Source organism: Telopea speciosissima, chromosome 3 (assembly GCF_018873765.1).
Source record: "Telopea speciosissima isolate NSW1024214 ecotype Mountain lineage chromosome 3, Tspe_v1, whole genome shotgun sequence".
NCBI lineage: Eukaryota > Viridiplantae > Streptophyta > Magnoliopsida > Proteales > Proteaceae > Telopea > Telopea speciosissima.
In genome coordinates, this window is record NC_057918.1 from 71,151,704 (window position 1) to 71,175,539 (window position 23,836).

The following is a 23,836-nucleotide window of genomic DNA, read 5'->3' on the forward strand; positions in this document are numbered from 1 at the left end:
GACAACGGAACTGTAATTTACTAAGCACACATCTTCAAGACTTCAACTTCTATTGTAGGGGCAGCGGATCCAATCCATTCAAAAAGAAGGGAAGGGGAAGGGGAAGGGAGACCAGCAGGCAGGCAAAGCAGGGGAAGAGATATAGATTGAACCTGAAGGAACGCCCTTCGGAGTGAATTAATTATGTGTTTTCTCCTCACATTGCCAAGGCTATTTCACAAACACCCATTGATAGGAACCCACATTCTGATGGCTGGTTTTGCCCTACATCTCGTAATGACTTTGGCTACCATGCCCAGAGCAAAATGTACTTGTTGATTTACAAAAGACCATAGGTTCTCTGCTATGATAAGTGCGCGATGCATATTTTATTGCCTAATGGATAGTTGATGAGGCAGAGATTGTCCAACTTACAGCGGAACTTCTGGCAAAGCCACATTTGGGATCTGGTCGACATCAATTATAAAGCCAACATTACCTTCCGATTTTCTCTCCAAACAATAACCCTTGAAAATCAAAAGGCAGATGACCATCTTGCTGTAACTTGTGAAATGGGAAGGGGATGAGCTGTGGAACATGTTGACCTATTTGCCGAACCAGATCCCTGTTTGAATCAATTCACAACATTAGCCTTCCTGTTTCCAAGAACAGCAAACCATGCTTCGTACTGAAACTCGAAAAGTGAAATCTCTTTCTACATGCTGGAGCAGCAGTGGACTTCTCAAATGGCAGAATGGCTCTAAGAACACGCAGTGAAATACTGCAATCTGCTTTGAAGTGTGTATATCTTACACCCTTGGTGTTGATTCTGCAATTCAGATTCTTCATGTTTGAGGGTATAAAATGAACTCGTGTTACCACTGATGACAAGGAGTACTCCCTAAAATATACTCTTTTCACATAAAATGATGCATGGAGCTTTTCAATCCTTGCTGCTGGTATACTGGCACCTTTTCCAGGCAGTTTGAGATGACAGACATCTTTACTTATTTAGACTGTGCCTTGATAAATGGAATTTGAAACTTGCCTCTAGATACCTTCTTTGCTACAGAGGAGAAAGAGAAACAGCAGATAAGAAAAACATACAATGGTATTATATATACTACAGCCCTGTATGGCAGCGCATCCATTGATGTTACTTGGTACTAAACAGAAAATTAGAAACAGGGGTTTTGATACATACCTTCAACATTTAGATGCTCAGTGAAAAAAACGGCGACGACAGCGAGCAGATCCAAGCTCCTCATACTCAGACTTAGTGACACACATTTCCTCAAAATCCGGACTAGATGCCAGAAGTGAACCCCCTCTCCAGACACCCAAAATGGGACTGAAAAAGTCACAAAGTAAATGTAAGGCTAACGAATTGCTGTAATATTTCATAAACCAAATCCTTATCCAAAGGTAAGATTTTACTCTTCTTGAGTTGTTATCTTCACTTGAAAGTTATCAGGTACAAGAGGTCGTAGCTCCTTTTCCCTACATCCAATAAGAAATTTTAGGATAAACAATGTGATTCAGTTTTTGTAGATGACTAATAGATAACTATGGCCTAGAAGAAGCTTACAGTCTTTCAGCAAATCGTGGAAACAATGTACTTCCACCAGTCAAGATGATGCTGGCATACAAAGAATATTAACTTAATATACTGACAATAAAATAAGAGGAAAAATAAGACACTTTCTACAGTATAAATTGTGCAAGCCCTTCAAAAACCACCTTTCATAGAGTACAGGGTGAAGATGAGGATGGCAAGAATTTACAGCTCGAACAATGCACTCTGCCAGTCCAGCCTGGTTCATTCCTGCAAAGGAAGTTGCAAATCAAGTTCAGTAAATGAAACATTGCAAATCAAGATCTTTAAATGAAACATCTCCCACAACAGGTAAAATTGGTTTTAATAAAACAGAGCTTCTAAACATCACTTCTTCATATGACATTCAAAAAGTTGTGTCAATTTGGATTATCATGCTAAATTTGTCTAAAAATTCACAAACTATCTATTGTAAAGATGTGCCAAAACAAATACTCTCCAACATGAAAGGTGCCTTGACACATTGCATCTATGGATAAGTTGGAAAGATTATAGGTAACCACTGCATGTAATAACAGTTGATGGATTAAAAGAAAAGTCTGATGCTGAAGTATTCAGCTTTGCTGATCAAACCATAAAAGAAAACAAAAAAATGCTGCTATACTTGAACTAAAACAACATCCATTCTGAACATCATTTGAATGTAATACAGACCTAAATCAGCAGGATGGAAAATCATCTCTGGAACAAGGAAGCGCTCATTTGTCAAGGTAACCTCCTGTACAGAAAGTTTAAGTATAAGACGCAAATGTGTGGCCACAAATTAGAAGTGTTTTCTTTCTTTTTTTTTTTTGGGGGGGGGGTGTAAAGAATTAAGAAGTTGAGATACTACAGTTTTTGTCAAATCAATTCTCTTTCTGTCTTCAGATTTTTCTGCAAATTCTGGATGACCATCTTCCTTCCTTTCCACTGGTGGAGACAGGACCTCGTCCGGCAGAGTGAGGTATCTCTGTGCTACATCCATGTCCTTCACAAAACCCTTCATATGTGTTACACCATCAGGAAGGACATAAGTGCATCTGAAAAGATTGTCCCTTCCACGTCTCCTGCAGGCATGTTATTTTTTTAAATACTTTCAATAATTAATAAAAGTCAGGAATTGATTGATAATGCTCAAAGATAGAACTAAGACAGAAACATAGTACAAGATCATCTTAAAATTGTAAATTTCTTCTAAGAATGTATTGGGGATCTAATAAATACCTTGTAAAATAACATAATGCTACCTGTGTCAATATGTGAGCACAGGAATAAGCATACTCCCAGCCTCTACCATACATGTGGCAAACATAAAGGTAACCATACTGACCACAGATAAGATATATAATAACGGAAGCACCGTTAAAGAGTTGGATAATAACCAATCTCTTAAAACTCCCTAACGTCACTCCACCATCCCAATCTTGTGTAAACTGTAAAACCCTTCTTATCTTTATCTACTGTAACTTAGTCTCCTTATCTGAAGGAACTACTCAGCTATTCTTGTGGAGATCAAACTCTCCACCTCTTGTATAAATCTATACGAAGAGATCAATGGAAATCACAACTTTGAATCCCAAAAATACTCTAGTCTTTTATGGTATCCAAGCCCTCTGACTAGCATCAATTCAAGTTTTTTTTCTCTTCCTCGTCAACATGTACACCAGCTCTTCCACTTCCGATGCCATTGCTAACTCTCTCTCCGCCCCCACTGCCAGCTCCACTTTCAATCCGTTGGCGAACATCACCAATCTAGTTTCTATCAAACTAGATCACCAAAATTACTTGCTATGGCGCTCTCAATTTGTTCCGATCCTTCGAGCGACCCAAATGTATGGCTATTTGGATGGTTCCTTACCCTGCCCCTCAAAAACCATTCCTCCTACTGAAAGTTCGACAGTAGCTGAACACAACCCAGCTTATGAACAGTGGGTTCTTCGTGATCAGCTCCTCTTGAACTGTATCAATGCCACCTTAACTGATCCAGTTATGGCTCAGGTGGTAGGACTTCATACATCTTATGCTGTTTGGCAGGCTCTTGAATGACTGTTCTCATCACAGTCTCGTGCCAGGATCATGCAACTTCGATATCAGTTGCAGACTATAAAGAAAGGCTCTCTACCCGTTGCCGATTACTTCACTCGTGCGAAGGGCACAGAAGACTCTCTAGCAGCTGCATCTCAAACAGTTCCAGATAGTGACCTTATTCTTTATATACTCGGTGGTCTTGGCCCAGGTAATGAACCTTTTGTCACTGCAATTATGACAAGGACAGATCCGATATCTTCTGAAGATCTACACAGCCTTCTCTTGAGTCATGAACTCCATCTCGATCAGTTCAAAGCAGTGACCGAACCCTCTACAATGGCTCTCCTTTCAACCAACAATGGACAGCAAGCTACTTCCAAAGGTCAGTATTTTCAACCATCAACCCGTAACCATGATGGGAAATCCTCTGATATACAGTACAGAGGATGTGGTCGTGGCCAAGGAAGGAACCAGCCACAAGGACGCCGACAAAACGGCCAATCGGATGGTCGCCCTGTTTGCCAAATATGTTCTAATGCAAGTCACGTTGCACTACTGCTACAATCGCCTCAATCTAGCCTATCAAGGCTGCCAGCCCTCTAAACAACTCGCTGCCTACACTGCTGAATCATCCACTTGGTACCCAGACTCGGGGGCCAAGAATCATATTACAAATGATCTGTCTAACCTTCATTCCCCTGCTGATTACACTGGTTCAGAACGGGTCATGGTTGGCGACGGTACAGGTTTGTATATTTTACATATTGGTTCACATCAGTTTAATAAATCCTTAATGATGCATAACATATTGCATGTTTCTCATATTGCTAAGAATTTACTTTCACAAAGGAAAATAACTGTGTTTTTTAATTTTATCCAACCTTTTTCCATGTCAAGGAATTGAAAACAGGGAAAATTCTGCTTTTAGGTCCACTCAGTATTGGTCTCTACTGTCTGCGTCTTCCATCCTCATCCTCCGCTGCACCATCACCATCTCCATCATCACCAAAAGCATTTCTCGGCGAGCGTGTCTCCACCACCATTTGGCATCATCGACTTGGGCATCCTGCCTTACCAGTTCTACGCAGACTTCTCTATAAAAATCATATCCCTGTTACTTCTAATTCCTTCAATAACGTTTTCTCTTCTTGTCAGTGTGGAAAGAGCAAACGGCTGCCATTTTTTAATTCTCAGTTTAAAAGCTCTAGACCTCTAGAGCTGTTGTTTATGGATGTTTGGGGCCCTGCTCCCATCATTTCAGCTTATGGATTTCATTATTATTTATTAATTGTTGATCACTACTCCAAGTACACATGGTTATTTCCTTTGTTTACCAAAGATGAAGTAGTACCTATTTTTCTTAGCTATGTTAAGCAAGTAGAAACACAATTCAATGCATTCATTAAGCATATTCAAACTGATGGTGGAACTGAATTTGTAAATACCAAACTTCGTACTTTTCTTCAGTCTAAGGGTATTTCACATCGTCATTGCTTGTCCTCATACTCCTCAACAGGTTGGACAGGTTGAGCGCAAGCATAGACATGTTGTTGAAACAAGGTTATCTCTTATGCACCATGCTCAAGCACCCAAGGAACTTTGGGTTGATGCATTCCAAACTGCAGTATACCAATTTAATAGGCTGCCAACAAGAACATTAAATATGCAAAGCACATATCAAATTCTGTTTCAACGAACTCCTGATTACACCTTTCAACGTGTTTTCGGATGCGCCTGTTATCCCTATTTGCGTCCATATGCCGCTCATAAGTTGGAATACCCCAGTGCCAAGTGCATCTTCCTCGGGTACAGCCTCACCCACCATGGCTATAGATGCTGGAATCCATCGAATGGAAAGGTCTACATTAGTCGCCATGTGGTTTTTGATGAGCGATCATTTCCATTCCATAAACCCATTAGTCCACCACAACCGCCACCATCAAATACCACCACCAGAATTCAGCTTGGTTATTTACCAAGTTCACCATTTCCAATACCCAATGTATCACCAATCCACCAAAACCGTGCTGCCATTCCAACTATGCAAAACCCATTAGTACCTCAACCACATGAAGAGCATCCACCAGCTAATGTGGTTCCCATGCAACCAGCTCCATCTGAAGCCTTGGTACTTGCACCAACTCAGCCCACTAATTCAACAGCCTCACTTCCTTTGGTAAATCGGTCCAACACAACTAATAGTCATCCGATGGTCACAAGGTCAAAAGATGGTACACGGGGTCCTAGAGTGTTATGTGCAAGTAAGTATCCACTAATGTGTGCTCTAACAGCTGCAGTTCCAAATGAACCGACATGCTTCACCGAAGCAAATAAATCACTCCATTGGCGCCATGCTATGTCTAAAGAATTTGATGCACTGCTTCGAAACGGTACATGGTCACTTGTACCCAAACAACCAAACCAAAATGTTGTCGGGTGCAAGTGGGTATACCGGGTGAAACAGAAACCAGATGGCAGTATAGAGCGTTATAAAGCACGCTTGGTGGCAAAAGGGTATCATCAGCATGCCGGCATTGATTATGACAATACATTCAGCCCTGTTGTCAAGCCTACAACAGTATGTACTGTGTTGTATATAGCTGTGAGCAGTGATTGGCCAATCAAACAATTGGATGTTGACAAAGCCTTTCTTCATGGTTATCTCCATGAGGAGGTTTTTATGGCTCAACCACCAGGCTTCGTTGATTCTCAGTATTCCGATCATGTTTGCCACCTACACAAAGCCATTTATGGCCTTAAACAGGCCCCAAGGGCCTGGTTCAATCGGTTCACTACATTTTTACTTGGCATTGGTTTCACGGCTTTGACGGCTGACTCATTTCTATTTATATACAGCCAAGATGATACTCTCATCTATCTCCTACTTTATGTATACGACATTGTGGTAACGGGTAATTCCGCTTCAACCCTTCAATCACTACTTCAAAAGCTTGGGGCACAATTTGCAATGAAAGATCTCGGTTCTTTGAACGATTCTTGGGAATTCATGCTCACCGAGACCATACAGTTCTTCACCTACATCAGTCCAAGTTTAACACTAATATCCTCAACCGGACAAATATGACTGAAGCCAAACCAATTGCTTCCCCGATAGTAACAGGGGCAAAATTGTCAGCCTATCATGGCGATCCCATCGCCGATCCAACCCTTTATAGAAGTACTGTAGGATCCCTTCAGTATCTGTCATTCACAAGACCAGATATCACTTATTCTGTCAATCAGGTGTGCCAATTTATGCACAATCCCCGTAGCACTCATTGGGAAGTAGTTAAAAGGATATTGCGATATCTAAAGGGCACAATCAACCATGGTTTACTCATACCCAGTGGTTCTCTATCACCACTAACAGCGTATTCAGATGCTGACTGGGCTGGGGATGTAGATGGCAGACGTTCAATAACAGGATACTGCATCTATTTGGGTCAAAACCTCATATCCTGGGCTGCAAACAACCAGTGGTGTCTCGTTCGAGCACCAAATCAGAATACCGAGCTCTAGCTGTTACTGTTGCTGAACTATCCTGGATCAGAAGTCTACTAAAGGATTTGTGTATTTGTGTTGATCCAACTCCAATGATTTGGTGCGATAATATAGGGGCAACAAGTCTTGCTTCAAACCCTATATTCCATGCCCGGATGAAACATATAGAGGTAGACTACCATTTTGTTTGTGATTGGGTCACTCGCAAAGACATGCAGGTTCTGTATATATCAACACAAGATCAGATAGCAGATCTCTTTACAAAGGGTCTTACATCGGCTCGGTTCAAGCTGCTAAGGACCAAACTCACTGTGACTGAAGTTCCCATTGGTTTGAAGGGGGGTAATAACGGAAGCACTGTTAAAGAGTTGGATAATAACCAATCTCTTAAAACTCCCTAACGTCACTCCATCATCCCAATCTTGTGTAAACTGTAAAACCCTTCTTATCTTTATCTACTGTAACTTAGTCTCTTTATCTAAAGGAACTACTCAGCTATTCTTGTGGAGATCAAACTCTCCACCTCTTGTATAAATATATACGAAGAGATCAATGGAAATCACAACTTTGAATCCCAAAAATACTCTAGTCTTTTAATATAGTGTAAGACAATTTCACTCACATAAAGTATGATACTTAAAAGAAAATGGAAATCTTAAGTATTTGCTTTAGATTTACGTGTCGGGAAAGATGAATAACATTAACATCACACGATAGCCTAAAACAGCAGCTCTACTTCTAGTTGGCTAAAATTCAACAATACACTAAAGCTATAAAGCAGTGCCTTGATCTTATATGCATGAGAAGTGTAGCTGCTTCCTATATTTATGCAATAGAAACCTGCCTCTAAGTCAATGACATTGATCTAATATTTACCTAGTTCCAAGTCCCAACCATCCACCCAAATTCAAAATCCAAAAAAAAAAAAAAAAACGATACCTTGTCTTGTTGATGAAGTAGCACTATCATGGCTGGACCGGCATGACCCGATCTGGCAACCCAGATCGAGACGAACCGGTTCCAAAACTGGCTTTGGTCAAAGGGGGTTAGTAGGGAATAATATTGTACTCTTTAACTTTTTATGTTTTATTTCGGGATTAACTATGAAGAGGATTTGATAAGCCACTAGTTTTCTTGTTTAAGGTAGTCTCCTAGTTTGAGTGGCTTCTATTTTGTATGAGTTTTATATTCTTATTTATATGCTTGTAACCTGCAATGGGATTAGAGATTGTATTAATTGAAATTAGTGGAGTTGCTGTTACCGTAGCATGGAGACAAGTGTTGACCGTGCATGGTCTTCTTCCTTGTTTCCCCATCGATCCTCTCTCCTCCTAGTAAGCTTAAGATTCCCTTTTCCTACCTTATTTCTTCTTTCTTCGGTTCTTTTCTTTCTCTCTTCCTGCTCTTCGTTTCTTCTTTATTTCCTATTCCTGTTCCATCTTGCTTCTTCTTCCCTTGTTTCTTCCAAGATTCAAAAACTTGTCTCGATCAGGTCGAGACGACCGAGATCTCGGCGAGTTAGTGTATTTTTTTGTTTTGTTTCTGTATGATGTTTCGGTGGGCAAATGACCATAGTTGGCTTCAAAACTTTAAGGGAAGCTTGTTTTAGGCTTAATAAACATATTTCTATCTTCAAATTGTAAAATAAAAGCACCCAATTTGGTGTTTTGGATTTGCATCCTTGGTTGGCAATAATCATTGATCCCTTAATGTAATATTGTCTATTTTACACATTGTTTGAGTGCTATGAGGCATAATTGACAAGTAAAACTAGTAAATTATGCAATACTGGATGAAGACACATAATATTGAATAATTATTTAAGAAATAGTTAAGGACTTAAAGTTTCTACTGCAAACCACAAGATACAGTGAGGTGTTCACACTGCATATTACATAGACCCCCAACCCAAGTACAATGAACAATACATAAGTCATAGACACCTTAGTACCTTACTACCCTAGTCTTCCACGTCTCAACTCCCAAGTCCCAACAATACAATAATATGAGTACTAAGGAGATCGAGATTCTCAAAATATTCGAGATTTCTCTAACATTCTCAAAATAGTCAAAATTTCGGTCGATTTATTCAAAACTGTGCATGTTTTGTGTCTCGTATGTCATCTTGTCTCGAGGAGCTCGAGATTCTCGAGATATTCGAGATCTCGCCGAGATTTCGGCGAGTTTTTTAACTATGGTCTATTCTATTCTAACGGTATTAGCAGTCCTGAACCTTGGGAACAAACTCAGTTGGGCGTCATCGGTCTGGGCTGAAACTTGGGGTTTACTTACCTATTCTAGGGAGACTCTACTTGTGCAGTTTGGCTTCGAAAATTTGCTTGGATGGTGAGATAATCATTTGATATCAGACCTTCCCTGTTTGCAGTTCTTTTCTGAAACAGTTCAAATAAACTCTTAATACTCCCATCCCCGATTCTCTCTCAATCTCTTCCCCCTCCCCCAAATCTCTCTCACTCATCTCCTCCATCCCGACTATCTCTCACTCACACCTCTCCCATCCCCAACTATTTCTCCCTCATCCTCGACCCTCTTTCACTCACCTCCCCCATACCCGACTTCCCAGATCTCTATCCCCACCCACGTCTCGCCCTCCCAGTGACCCCAGAAGGCTGCCTCTTCTCACTGAAGCCTGCGAAGACCGCCTTGCTGGTCTTCTATCGTGTGTTTTGGGTCAATGGGTCTTCCCCTTTGCTTGAGTTCAGTGTTAAGCACCGTGAAAGTCGTTTGAGGTGGCATGGCCATATTCAATGAAGGCCTTGGGATGCACCAGTATGGAGAAGTGATTTGATTCAGATTAAAGGTTTTAAAAGAGCTAGGGGCAGACCTAAAATACCCCTAGGAGAAGTAGTGAGGAAAGACATGCATAGTTTAGGCCTTGTCTCAAATGTGACTTTGAATAGAGCTGAGTGGAGGGCAAGGATCCATGTAGCCAACCCCATTTAGATGGGATATTGCTGAGTTGTTGTCGATGTTGTTGTGCTCCTTTCTTTTTCTTTTTTTAATATTTTGTCTTTGCAAGGATCCATGTAGCCAACTCCAATTATTTGGGATAAGGCTGAGTAGTTGTTGTTGCTATTGCTTTGGTTCAACCCTATAGGCCTAGGAAATTCTAACTTCAGCATTTTGGAACTGTTGGAGACTAATTTCAAGGGCGGCATATTCGATCTACCACTTTGAGTTCTACCGCGACTTTCGTTGATGCAGATTTATCACCAAATTGGGCTTCTTTTATTAAGAATAAGTCTAGGGTTTGGTTATATATATATTAGGCCTTTCATCCCATGGGTTTTCTATGTAATAGGCCACTTTTATGGGCCTAAAATATGGGTAATTAGGTTGCATACGGGATTAGCCCTATACTTAGTTTTTTATTCATGTTTTTAATGTTTTAAATTGAACCGGTCCAAAGCTGGTTTGAACCAAAGGTTCAATTTAAGTGATTTTATTAGTTTTTCTTTTAGTTGTTTAGTTGGGTTGGATTAGGACTCTATTTTGAGTCTATTTCAGTTTCCTAGTCAGTTTAAGTTACCTAATAGGGTAAGGATAGGGTTAGGCCTTTTCTTTTTAGTGTCTAAGTCTATTTTTGAGTCTTCTATACAAGTTTGTAAGGGAAACCAGCATTGAACACGAATTTGATTAATGAAAAGCTTTTGTTTGCTGCCATAGCTGCTCCTTTTTTCTATCAAGGTGGAAAGGGATTGGTGGATCTCCAATCGACTCCTTGCGTTTGGTAGTACCGGGAGGATCTTCTACTCATCTCCTTGCATCTGTTAAGATCGGGAGACCCTATCTCCTTCAAGTTACTGCTACTATTGAAGATCTAGTATTCAAGTGAGTAGTTTACTGTTACAGCATACATCCTTCTTCTAATCGTCCAACCTAAGCCTACCTATCTCCAATCGATCTTCTAAACCCTAGTTCAATCTACATCCTGTCCAGCCTACCTTCCTCATCCACCATTAATACCATAGATCCATTAGAACCCTAAAACCTGCAACAATTCTTCTTCCCTTCTAGGTGGTCACATGCAAGGTGTACGTGAGAATTCTGCCCAACCAAATCTAACCGTTAGAATCTAGTAAAAATTTGATTGAATCTTCCTCAAACCCTAAGAGACTTGATTCAAATTTCAGCACCATCCACCCAGCCGATTGTCTGAAAATACAGTTTTACCCCTCTCTCGTACTTCTACTAGGAAACCTACATAACTCCAGATTTAACCATCTCACTTAGCTGTAACTTTCAGCATATATTCCCCTCCACCCTACCCACACTCGACCTAAAGCCCTAGCCCTAACTCCACCTCTAAACCCTAGATTCCATCACTTCCCTATTTCCAAAAACCCTAACCCAAGTTGCTTCCCAATTACATCTAAACTACTTCTACTCCTCCAAAACCAATAAAACCTAGTTCATTAGACTCCCCTAAACCTGCCTAGCTTTATCATATAAGACTCATCACCATTACCCTAACCCTAACCCTAAATTTGAACTAAAACCTCAATTCTGCCACCTATCAAACCAGCAGCTTATAGATCCTGGTTGATTGGCTCGTAGTGGGTCTCCTACCTATCTAGGACTACATTACTCGTGGTCAAAGGTAGAAGAAGATTGTTCTTATAATATTTACAATTAAACCCCCACAAGCTGTTTTTACATAAATACTAATGTAGCTCACAATAGGAGATGGATCCTATTAGAGGCCAAGCAACAGGATCTCAATGGGCCTGCTGGTTTGGCTGGGCAGAATTAGGGTTTTTAGGCTAAATTCTAGGGTTAGGTATGGGGGAATGGGGTAATTTATATCTGGTTTTAATAGGCAGGCCTAGGGGAAGCTACTAGAACAAGTTTGAATCAGATTTGAATCAAAATTCGAATTCCAGAATTTTAGGGTTAGGGTTTGGGTTTTAGGTTTTACAATCTAGGTTGAAAACTAGGGTTTAGGATGGGATATTTGGGCTGGGTTTCTGGTCAGGTTTTACTGGCAGTGGGGGGAAAGTTCGATCAGAATATTGGCCAATTCTGATGGTTAAAATAGTCTGGACAGAACTGAGACTATCCTAGGGTTTTTGGGTTTTGTGGGAGATGAGGGGATTAGGGTCTTTGAACTAAGGATGGGGGCAGCAGTCTGGATCGTGTAGGACTGATGGAGGGGAAGCTGTGATCAGAATTTTTATGCAAAAAAAGATGGAAGATCAAGGCTAACCTAGATGATCTAGGGTTTAAAGGAATCGTTGGGCTTCAAATAAAAAAAAAAGGAAATGATTGGGAGGGAAGATGAATGAAAAAAAAACAGAATTTAAACTTCAAACTCACCACTGGAATCCACCGGCAGCAGCTTGAAGGATGAAGGAACCTCCCGATCGTCTCGATGCAAGGAGTCGCAGGAATCCACCCACCCTATCCACCTTGAAATCCACAAGGATGCACACTCAGAAGAGCAAGAACAGCAGCAACAGTCGGCCAGCAGCAGAAACAGTCTATTTTTTTTTTAAATTTCAATGTAGGGGAGCCCTCCACGATTTAGTTTATTTATAATAAAAAGCCTAAGCCAAATCTCACTACAACTTAACCTCTTACCACATAAATCGTGGAAGGGTGGGACTAACTAAAACAACTTAAAATTTTTAAAAGAAAAAGACATAACTACCCCTACTAACTTAAAATAAAAGAATCTAACTTAAAACAACTAATTTAAAAGAAGATTCCATACTAGCCAATAGGATATAAGGACCTATTGACCAATAGGAACACTTCACTTAAATTAGACCAATTGAACCAATTGGATGCAACCAATTCTAAACCGGTTCAATCTAAAAACAAAAAAATAAACTAAGTATGGAAAATAATAATCCTAATCTATGGCTCCCTATTCAAGCCCTAAGTTCAGGGCTTCTTCTTCTTCTTCTTCCTTCTTGGAGCTGCATCAAATACCCTTTTCCTTTATGTTTTATTTCAACTTTATCTCCTCCTATAATTTCACCGGATTGCCCTCTTCTTAAGAAATAATTTCCTGGTTGTCCTAAGTTCTGTTATCTTATTCTTAAGGTTCTAATTTGTCTCTACGAATTTGCCACTTACATATCTAGGTGGGTTCATAGTCATAATCAAGATCATTAAATCTGAGGTCACATCAATTGGTATCATAGCCGAAAATATTCCCTCCTACCTACACCATGGTGGCCAATAGTGAGGTTTATTCAGCAGCTCAACTCCCACAAGGAGGAAAACCAAGCCGACCTTGCTCATATCACAGATAGGGTGACCACTGATGAGCATATTTATGTGTGAATTATTGCGTTTATTTATTGTCTTTTAATTATTAGAACAGTGCTATTCAGGTTATTTTTCTGTGTTTTCAGGTGTTAGGTTTATTTCTGATGAAGAGGAGTATTTAAAGCTTAAAGAGTGCTAGGAGAGCAGTTCAAGGCTAAGATCAAGAGAGCTGGACCTTTGTGGGTCAGAACCAGTCCCAGCTTGAACCAGTTTTGAAGACCAAAGTTGCGCAGCTTGGGAGAAGGCACCAGCCCATATTCCCTGCGATTTTTTAGAGAGGGTATTTTTTACCAAGGCTTATTTGTTGGTGACATCTAATATTTTCAGATTTAAAGAGAAGACCAAGTCAAACACCAACAAAAAACATGGCTTATTTCTTTCTTAATTCCTCTTTTCTTCCTAAAATCTCTCAATTCTCCATGTCTCTCATCTCTCTTCCATCACGTTTTCTCTCTCTCTCCTCCCTACAATCCCTCTCGGCCTCTCCTTCCCGAATTTAATTTCTCTTTTCTTTCCTAATTTCTCACCTCTACTCTCTCGGTTTTCTCTCACATATCCCTTTCACTGTCGATCTCTCTCTCTCTCTCCCCCTAATTTATCTCTCCCATATCTTTCTCACACTTCACCCACACGGCGATCCATCTTTCTTTGCTTTTTATATAAATCGGGCTGAAAAGGGGATAAGTTCTATATTGGGAGAAGGGGATTTTCATTGTTTCGTTTTTGCTTTGAGAGGATGGCGATGAGTGCTTTTCTTCTTTGAGTTGTAATTGAATGTTGGAGATTGGAGTTTAGTCAAACCTTGAAGAATTTTATGCAATTTATTCAGTAAAGTATTCCTTTTCTTTTATTCTTGTCAGATTTGATTAACCATGTCTTCTTGTTGGTCATTTTTTTTTTTTTCTTCTTCTCTTCTCATCTCCATGGCTAACTAAATCCTGCAACTTGGGGATTGGATTAAGCTATGAGATGAAGAAGAGTGATGATCTTTAGATGCCCATAATTTAATTTTCTGTGTAACCAATGTTATATTTGCAACATGCACATTATTCATGCCATTAATTTCGTATGCATAATTGTCCAAGTTCCAATATAATTTTGTTTGCCATCATCTTTCAATGCTATGATTTGGATTACTCAGGAAATCATCGTTGCTTCAACCATATTTTCTCTAGACCTAGTTCATTCATGCGATCAAGGGCGTTTTTGATCATCCGATTGAATTTTCATGGTGGATTCCGATTCTTGAGTATTTTATTAAATCTGATTTCTATCTTAGATCTGAGTTCTAGATTTTAATTCTGAATTTATCTTGCCTTTGCATTCATAAAGTCTTTGCTTGTTAATTCTTGCTTGTCATTGTTAGATTAGGTTTGTTTCATTGATTCATTCAATCTTTACTTTTCATTATTAGCAGATGAGTTGTTAGTTGTTAATCCTCATTTGAAAGAGTGCGCTTCGCCTAGGTTAGGACTGAATTTACACAGAGCTCTCCTCCCTGTGATCGACCCGTAGCTACATATGACCTGTGCACTTGCGGTATTAATTTTAACAAAAACAAGTTTTTAGCTCCGTTGCTAGGGAGGCGACGCCTGTGTTCAGTTTTTGACTGATTCAGAGTGCCTTTAATTTTCTGTTTTAGTTGAAATTCATTCAAAATAAATAAAAAAATCTGGGTCGGGTTTTGCTGCCAGTATAGCTGAGCAGTGCATGAGCGTTTGGTACAGCAATTCTAAGAATCGTTTAGAGAGAATAGAGTTACGAACCATGGTTGAGGAAACACCCAAGACTCTTAGGGATAGATTTTATCCCACCCGGGCGGCACAACCTTCATGTATCTGTTTGCCTGCTGTCCAGGGTAATAATTAAAATCGAAATCTCAGTTCATTACCATGCTGCACCATTTTCATGGTTTAACTTTTGAGGATGCCTACTTCTTTCTTAGGGAGTTTGAGGAAATGTGCGTCCTCATTAAGATGCAACAGCTCACAGATGATGCTGTTAAGCTTAGGTTTATCACTTTCTCGCTCAAGGATGGAGCGAAAAAATGGCTTTACGGGCTGCTTACAAATTCCATTACCACATGGGAGCAATTCACAGTTGTCTTTCTGGAAAAAAAATTTCCTTTGTATAAAACAAATAAAATCAGAAATGACATTCTTCAGTTTAGGTAGAGACCCAATGAATCCTTTTCCAAATTTATGTAAAGATTCAAAGACCTTCTCCAAGAGTGCCCTCACCACGGACTTGATGCATTTGTGCCAGATTATTTATGAGGGAATTGATTTCCATACCAAGAAGTTGTTGGAATCCATGTGCTCAAATGGATTCACATCATACACGGATGAAAACACTGCTTGGAAATTTTTGATAGACCTTGCTGAAAAGACCCGTGAGTGGGAATCAACCCAGGAGAGTGAAAGAGCCATGGCGGGAAAGAGATTCTTCAATGAGGGAGCAGTGGCCAAAGAGCCTCAATTAGATAGCCTTATTAAGAGACTAGAGGCCATAGTTGTTAAGGGACCAGCACAAGTAAATCCAGTAAGTCAAAGTGTCCCTATGTGCAATTGGTGTCATGCTCTAACCCATGTCATGGAGGAATGTCCCAACCTTTCTGGGGTTAGCAATGGTAATGAGAATGTAAGTGCAATGTTTCAAAATAACCCATATAGCAGCACTTACAATCCGGGATGGACAAAGCATCCCAACTTCTCATGGAACCAGGGGAATAACCAAGCAGGACCATCAAACTTCCAAAATCAAGGTCAGTTTGGTCCTCCAAGGCCCAACCCCCCGTCGAATTTCATTAGGCCACCACCCCAAATTCCAAATCAGCAACCCCCTGGGTTTCAAAAAGTGGGTGATTTGGCAGGATCAGTTCTCTGGAGAAGAGTATGGAACTTCTCATGAGTACCTTCATGACTAGCCAACATAACATAGAGAAGCAAATTACCAAACTTACGACTTTGCATGATAGGGAAAAAGGAAAGATGCCTAGCCAGCCTGTGCCAAACCCCAGAAATGTGAACTTGAATCAGCAAGGTCCTCAAAATCAGCTGAATTCAATTCAACAATCTCCACAGCAACAAGAGCCCTCCAATCAATGTAATGCCATTTATGCATTAAGGAGTGGCCGTGAGTACACACGGGATGCTGCACTTAAATCACCTGAAAATCCCAAGGACCCTTCTGTTGAGGTTAGTACTCAGTCTCCTTTGCCTGGTTCATCTGAGGAACCTGAAGTCCTTAGTGATGAGAAGCCTGAGAGAGTCTATGTCCCTACTGCATCATTCCCTAAGAGATTGGTGAATAACAAGAAGGATACTGCCATGGACAAAATTTTAGATGTCTTGGGACGTATAATTCAGCAACCATTGACTCCATTTTCCGTCCTTCCACGGCTTTGATCATAGTTGTCACGGCGGTTAGGCGACCCAGGGCGCTGGAGAGGGTAAAAAATCAAGGCAACACCAAGTAGGCGACCAAGGCGTCCAAGCCGCCCACATAGGCGACCAAGGCACCCAAGTTGACCGAAGCGCCTGGACGCCTAGGCAACGCCTTGACAACTATGGCTTTGATACCAAATAATGTAGACCAGCCACAAGTGATAACCAATCCACAAGAGGATCGCAAACTTCAGGTCCAACAACAGTAAATACTTCGACCAATTCTCAGATTTGCAAAATTTCAAAACAATAAAATAAAAAAAAACAAGAAATCGAGTAAGGGAAGAAGAAGACAAGGTAGTCTCTCTTAGACTCGGGTCTCTCACCCATGGCCTCTCACCAAGGCTATATATAAGATAGCTAAGATGAGAGAACGAAAGAGTAGAGATTTCTACCAGGTGGTGTATCAAGGGTGATGATGGAAGAGTGTTGGTAAGAGATGAGGACATTGTAAAGAGATTGGTTGAATATATTTGTGACCTACTTAATGTAGATAGGTCGAGGAGAATGCCCCGGACGACTACATTATTCAACAAAAAACCACACGCCATAGATATGTACGAAAAGTTAGTGTAGTGGAAGTTAAAGAAGCCCTAAGAAAGATGAAACCAGACAAGACACCAAGCCCAGAGGAGAACCCAATAGAAATGTGGAAAACCCTAGGAGGTTGTTGGGCATATTGGTTAACCAACCTGTTTAACAGAATTACGAACACAAGGAAGATGCCAGATGAGTGAAGGAAAAGCATTAGTCCCAATCTACAAAAATAAAGGGGATTTCCTAAGCTACAATAACTATAGAAGCATTAAGTTAATGAGGCACACTAAGAAACTTTGGGAGAAGGTTATTGAAGCCCGTTTGAGAAGAGAGACTCATATCTCAATGAACCAATTTGGCGTTATGTCAAGTAGATACACGACTGAAGCTATCTACTTATTGAGGAGGCTCATGGAAAGAGATAGAGATAGCAAGAAGGACCTCCATGTGGTCTCTATTGACCTAGAAAGAGCCTATGACCGAGTCCCTAAAGACTTAACCCGGCATGTTCAAGTGCAGAGAGGGGTGTCAAGTAAATATGTGGATATAATTAAAGATATATGTGAGGGTGTGGTGACTAGTGTGAGATCTGTGGGAGGTCAGGGCAAGGAATTCCCAATTACAATTGGGTTACATTAAGGATCAGCCTTAAGCCCTTATCTTTTTGAGCTTATCATGGACGATCTAACCAAGAGCATTCAAGACGAGGTACCGTGGTGTATGCTCTTCGCTGATGATATCGTTTTGGTGCATGAGAAAAAAGCAGGGATTAACGCTAAGTTAGAGCTATGGATAACAACGTTGGAAACAAGAGGCTTTAAGATTAGTAGAACGAAGACGGAGTATCTGATGCGTAATTTTAGTCATACTATGATGAATACCGACATTGTGCGAATTGAGGAAAGAGAGATACCATAAAGTGACTATTTTAGATATTTGGGGTCAATCATAAATAAAGGTGACAGAGGATGATGTGTCACAAAGAATTTAAGTGGGATGGATGAAGTGGAGAGGTGCATCCAGAGAGCTGTGTGACCGACGTATTCCTTTAAAGTTTAAAGGAAAGTTCTATAGGACTATTGTACGATCGGCTATGATGTATGAGGCAGAATGTTGGGCAGTTAAGAAGTGTCATATTGAGAAGCTTTGTGTAGCAGAGATGAAGATGTTAAGATGGATGTGTAGAAAAACTAGGAAGGATAAAATAAGGAATGACCATATTAGAGCTGACTTGGGAGTTGCCGATCAATGACAAGCTCCAAGAGAGTCGTTTAAGGTGGTATGGTCATGTTTAATGGAGGCCTAGGGACGCCCCAGTAAGGAGGAGTTATATGATCCCGATTGAAGGAACTAAAAGAGCTAGGGGCAGGCCTAAAATGACCATAGGAGAAGTCGTGAGGAAGGACAAGCATAGTCTCTAGGTCTTGTCCTAAGTATGACCTCGGATAGAGCGTATTGGAGGCCAAGGATCCATGTACAGACCCCATTTAGCTGAGATTCTCCTGACTGGCTGGGTTGTGCCTCTTTCCTTTTACTTTGATCTTTCGTTTTCCTTTTTATTTTCCATCTTCCGTTTGTCATTTTCCATTTTTCTTTCTCATCTCATTTCCCGTCCCTCTTTTCTCATCTCTTTATTCCCCTTTTTGTTTAGACCTCAGTTTCCCCCTACCTTGTTTTGTTTGGATCCAAGTAAGGGTGTCAAAATGTAACCGGAACCGAATACCGAATCCAAAACCGAGCCAAATTAATCGAATCGAACCAAACCAAATTAATTTGATTCGGATTCGGATCGACCAAGTAAGTTTTTTATTCAACTCGGTTTCGCATACGATTTCAATGCAAGAACCGTCAGTTCTAACTGAAACCGAACCTAAATGGCTAAATCCCTAATTTTTTTTTAGGCTTAATAGTTGACCTTTAACTTTAGGCTTTAATGCTTTAATAGTTTATTCCTTCATTCCTTTGCCGAGACTCTTTATCTTCCAAAGTTTCAAGTTCTAACCTTTTACTATCTCTATTCTCTACGACTCTTCGTCTCTCCCAAGTCACAAGCTCCAACTCTCAATTCGATTTGCAGTCTATAAACTACAAACTTACAGTAACACATACAACAGAGAATCACAAAACATTAGGATCCAGCATATAATGTTCATGAAAAAAGTGTCGCATGTGCTGTACTACAATTCTCTGAATACTAGATTCAAGAAAACCCACGACAATTCTGCTCAAAGATATACCCTTCCGGGTAGAGGAAGCTTAACCAGACTTTATATTCCTCGGAGTGTACACCAGCCAGATCTTTGCCTTACTGGCTTACTCACCATTGTTGAGGGAAAGATTCCTGTCACCTATCACTTGCAGTAATTTTTTTTGTTTAATTATGAATATTATTTTTCTCTATTACAACCTTCACCATTCCTTTCTTTTGCCCATCATCGAATTAAAACTGTATTCTATAACCGAATTGGAACCGAAACTGAACCGAACCGAGCAGGTTCGGATTTAGATCTAATTCTAGAACCGAGTCGGTTCTCGGTTCGGATTTGGATCACACTATCACTTCATGAAACCAAACCGAATAACCGAAACCGAACCGATTGACACCCTTAGATCCAAGTAGCCAACCCCATTAAGTTGGGATAAGGCTGAGTTTGTTGTTGTTGTACCAATGGCATCTCACCATACTCTCTTATAGAGCAAAGCACAAAGCTATGTTTTTTTTTTTTTCTCAATCTCATTAATCAAATCCGTGTACAAGGTGTAACCTCTTACAAACTTATATAGAAGACTTAAAAACAGACTAAAACACTAAAAAGGAAAGGCCTAACCCGATCCTGAACTAATAAGGTAACATAAATTGACTCAAAACAGGACTCTAACTAAACTAATTAAGTAAATCCCGTTTTCCTACTTTCCATATTTTAAGGCTCATTAAAGTGGCCCATTACAAAGAAAACTCATGGGATCAAAAGCCCAACACATATATAACCCAACCCAAAACTTATTTCTAATAAAATAAGCCTTTAGGTGACTTGTCTGCATCACTATTGCTGTTCCATCTTGTTCCTTCTTCCCTTGTCTATTCTATTCTAACAGTATTAACAGTCCCGAACCTTGGGAACAAACTCTCTTGAGCATCATCGATTTGGGTTGAAACTTGGGGTGTTTACTATCCTATTCCAGGGCGCTCTACCTGTGCAATTTGGCTTCGAAAATTTGCTTGGATGGTGAGATAATCATCTCTGTTTGCGGTTCTTTTTTGAAACAGTTCAAATCAACTCTTCATAGTCCTATTTAATCAAGGGTTATTGGTTTGATTCAACCCTATAGCCTAGGCAATTCTAGCTTTGGTATTTCGGAACTGTTGGAGACTAATTTCAAGGGCTGCATGTTCAATCCATCACTTTGAGTTCGACCATGACTCTCGTGGTCAAAAGTAGAAGAAGACTGTTCTTCTAATATTTCCAATTAAACCCCCACAAACTGTTGTTATATAAATACCCTTCCATTCATGTTTTGTTTCTACTTTATATCCTCCTCATATAAACTCATTGGGTTGCCCTTTTCTTGAGAAATAATTTCCTGGTTGGTCCTAAGTTCTGTTATCTTATTCTTAAGGTTCTGATGCGTTTCTATAATTACAAAATTGCCACTTCCATTGTTATTTGAGTTGTTTATCATCTGGGTGGGCCCATAGAGACTCATAATCAGGATTATTGAACCTGAGGCCACGTCACTTGTAAAGGAAAATGTCCTTGTACAAGATTTTGGTTGTTTCTACCTCATAAACAGAAACTTATAGATGGTTATTTTCATAAAACAAGCAGCGACTTCAGTTGATGATCCATTAGTTCATCTTGCACATAAATACAAGAAAATACGATTTTTCACCTTCACCCAGCATTATCATACTTTTTACTCTGGCAACTTGAATTATATTTTTGCCCCTAGGATAACATCCTCAGAACCCCAGTCTCAACTTGGGGTACAATATTGTTGCTACTAGACTAAAGTTACTCATATTAGCTTTAATCACATGATTTTGGATGGAAGCAACATATGCAAATTAGTAATTGACATCTGTCCTCATTATTTTATTAGCTTAATACACCAGTAAATTAAAATATAGATTCCAATTAAGGGAAAAAGAAAAGCTTCAACTTGAATCAACCATGATGGTTTTGGCTACAAAATTGAATGAGCTATAAGCCAATCCATTGCGTACAGTGTTGCCTTATAAATTTTATTCTTACAAGTTTTACAGCTCTACCTACATTCTCTCTCTTTTTATTCTGTCTTTTTGGGTCCCTGATATTCCTACCCAAATTAATATATATATATATATATATATAAAATATAAAATTTTGCATGCAGCTATGTAAGAGGCTAAGGATATTAAATCCAAAAGAATTGCACAAGAACACAATAATTAGAGTGATTAGGAGTCCTTTTATAAGTCAAATTAGGAATTTTAGAAGGTCTATATATATATGTAATACATTCCCCATCAATTAGAGATGATTTGAGTAAAGAATATAAGTTTTTTCCAAGAGTTTTGGTGCTGTTGAGGAATGCATACGGGATTGACATCCCAAACCTGATTTCTTCTTTTCTTCTCTCTTCTTCCTCCCAATAAGATTGATCTCGTCTCTCTTCCCTCCCCTTCCATCAATCTGATTTCTTCCCTTAACAAGGCAGTAGCAGCCCTTTCTGCCCATTAAGAACCCTAGATTCCTTCCTCTTCTTCTTTTCAAAAACCCAAAAACCTAACCCTGACTTGCTGCCAATTCAATTCCAGCACACTTTCCACCATTAAAACTTAGCGTAACCTTCACTGATAGACTCCCCTACATCAACATAACGTAACCCTACCAACAAACCCTAGGTCCTACCAAACCCTAACCCTAATTTGACCTAAAAACCCTATTTTGACCTAGCCGAACTTACCAATTCATAGCAGATCATGGTTATTGGCTTCTAGTTGGATCCATTCCAATCTAGAACTACTTTAGGTTCACCAAATGAAATGATACATAATGAATTTTGATATCTATCCTTTATAATATTTTTTTTCCATTGCCATTGGTGCTAGTAATCCCCCACCCCTTTTTCCCCCTCTCTGCAGGCCTAGGCCCTCTTTGGTTTATGTTGAGGTCATATGCCCCAAGCCCCAAGGGAATCAAAAAGGGAGGAAAAATACCCTTAATTTTCCACCTCTATTGTTCAGAACAATGACAAAATGAGAAGGGCTTCCCTTTTTTTTGAAAAAAAATCTTACTAAGTTTTCTCATCTTTTAATTTGGGACTTCTCTTTGATATGAAATGTTAAGAAATACCAGTTACTTCAGATACAGACTGTTATACAGTTCATTACTTCAGATACATAAACTGTTATACAGTTCAAGCAAACAAGGTAGTAAATAGGCCCACTGGTCAGGCAAGTGAGTAGGAATATATGTACCTGGCAATCTGGAGGTCACGAGGGACATTGAGGGAAACAAAACAGAGCTTCTCCTTGACATCATCAATTAGAAAGGTCTCATCCATGACATTGATGGATCGATATGATACAAGCTCCTTGAGGTAATTAGTGAGGGCCTTGCCGCCAAGATCAAGCCGCTTCACAGCATAGTTGATAGTGAAATTCTGAAGCACTGGAGCAGCATGGGTGAAGGAGAAACCAGAATCGACAACAAGGCTGCATTGGGCCTTAGAGATGAGACCATCAGGACGGTGACTGGCCTCATAGAGGTGGACAAGGGAGGGGGAGTCAGCAACATAAAGGGAGCGGAAGCCTAAGTCCTCAAAGACAATCTCATCGGTGGAGTGCTGGATAGAGGGAAGATTGAAGAGGGGCTCCACGAGAAGGAGGGACGAGGCTGTTGGGTCAACATGAAGAAGGGAACGGAATATGCGGTCCCAAACTTCTTTCTGAAGGTCTGGGTTGATAAGGTAGCCGCGATCAAATGGGCGGCGGAGGGTGGCAGAAGTCAGGTCTTCGCAAGCTTGGAGTTGGTCAGCAACCAGCCATTTCTTGGAGGCAGAGGGACGGCCGAGGCAGTTCGGCACCACCGCTGTTGGGTTCCTGTCACCACCAATTCCAGCCTTGCACAGTCCTCCACCATTGTCAAGAACCACCACGTTTGACATCTCTCTCCCCCTCCACTTCTAGTTCCCGTGCCTTGGCGAAGAAGAACTGAAAATTAAGCCACAAATTAGTTCGAGGAAGTAGCATATTATGGGTTAACTCTCTCAGTAAACTCGAATTTAACTGAAATCAATTTGATAGGGAAGTGAAGAAAGATCTCCATAAATCCAGCATTTGAAACTTAAAATTCTAAAATAGAGATCCCTGACTTGCTGCCAATTCAATTCCAGCACACTTTCCACCATTAAAACTTAGCGTAACCTTCACCGATAGACTCCCTACATCAACATAACGTAACCCTACCAA

At 40.1% G+C, this 23,836-nt stretch overlaps 1 protein-coding gene across 3 annotated transcripts; it reads right to left on the bottom strand.

Moving 5' to 3' along the window:
- Window positions 1-590: 590 nt before the first annotated feature.
- On the bottom strand, window positions 591-23,641 carry LOC122656091 (actin-related protein 6-like). Of its 3 annotated transcripts, none has more exons than XM_043850527.1 (8): window positions 22,844-23,635; window positions 2,427-2,640; window positions 2,249-2,312; window positions 1,720-1,804; window positions 1,568-1,618; window positions 1,417-1,479; window positions 1,198-1,330; window positions 591-1,052 (listed from the first exon to the last, which is right to left on the bottom strand). In XM_043850527.1, the coding sequence occupies exons 1-7, from the start codon at window positions 23,530-23,532 to the stop codon at window positions 1,201-1,203; spliced, it is 1,296 nt and encodes a 431-aa protein (XP_043706462.1). In that variant the 5' UTR covers window positions 23,533-23,635; the 3' UTR covers window positions 591-1,052; window positions 1,198-1,200. The 3 variants fall into 3 exon arrangements, with proteins under 3 accessions (XP_043706462.1, XP_043706461.1, XP_043706463.1); XM_043850526.1 differs by having other exon boundaries at window positions 591-1,045; window positions 1,184-1,330; window positions 22,844-23,634; XM_043850528.1 differs by lacking the exons at window positions 591-1,052; window positions 1,198-1,330 and having other exon boundaries at window positions 1,568-1,583; window positions 22,844-23,641.
- Window positions 23,642-23,836: the final 195 nt, after the last annotated feature.

What these genes read in the sequence shown, in the direction of transcription:
- LOC122656091 (XM_043850527.1), bottom strand. Translation starts at nt 23,532, where the DNA reads ATGTCAAACGTGGTGGTTCTTGACAATGGTGGAGGACTGTGCAAGGCT. An exon ending in CCACGATTTGCTGAAAGACT is followed by an intron (nt 1,480 to 1,567) that starts GTAAGCTTCTTC and finishes TATTGGATGTAG; the next exon opens with GGAAAAGGAGCTACGACCTC. An exon ending in AAGATAACAACTCAAGAAGA is followed by an intron (nt 1,331 to 1,416) that starts GTAAAATCTTAC and finishes TGACTTTTTCAG; the next exon opens with TCCCATTTTGGGTGTCTGGA.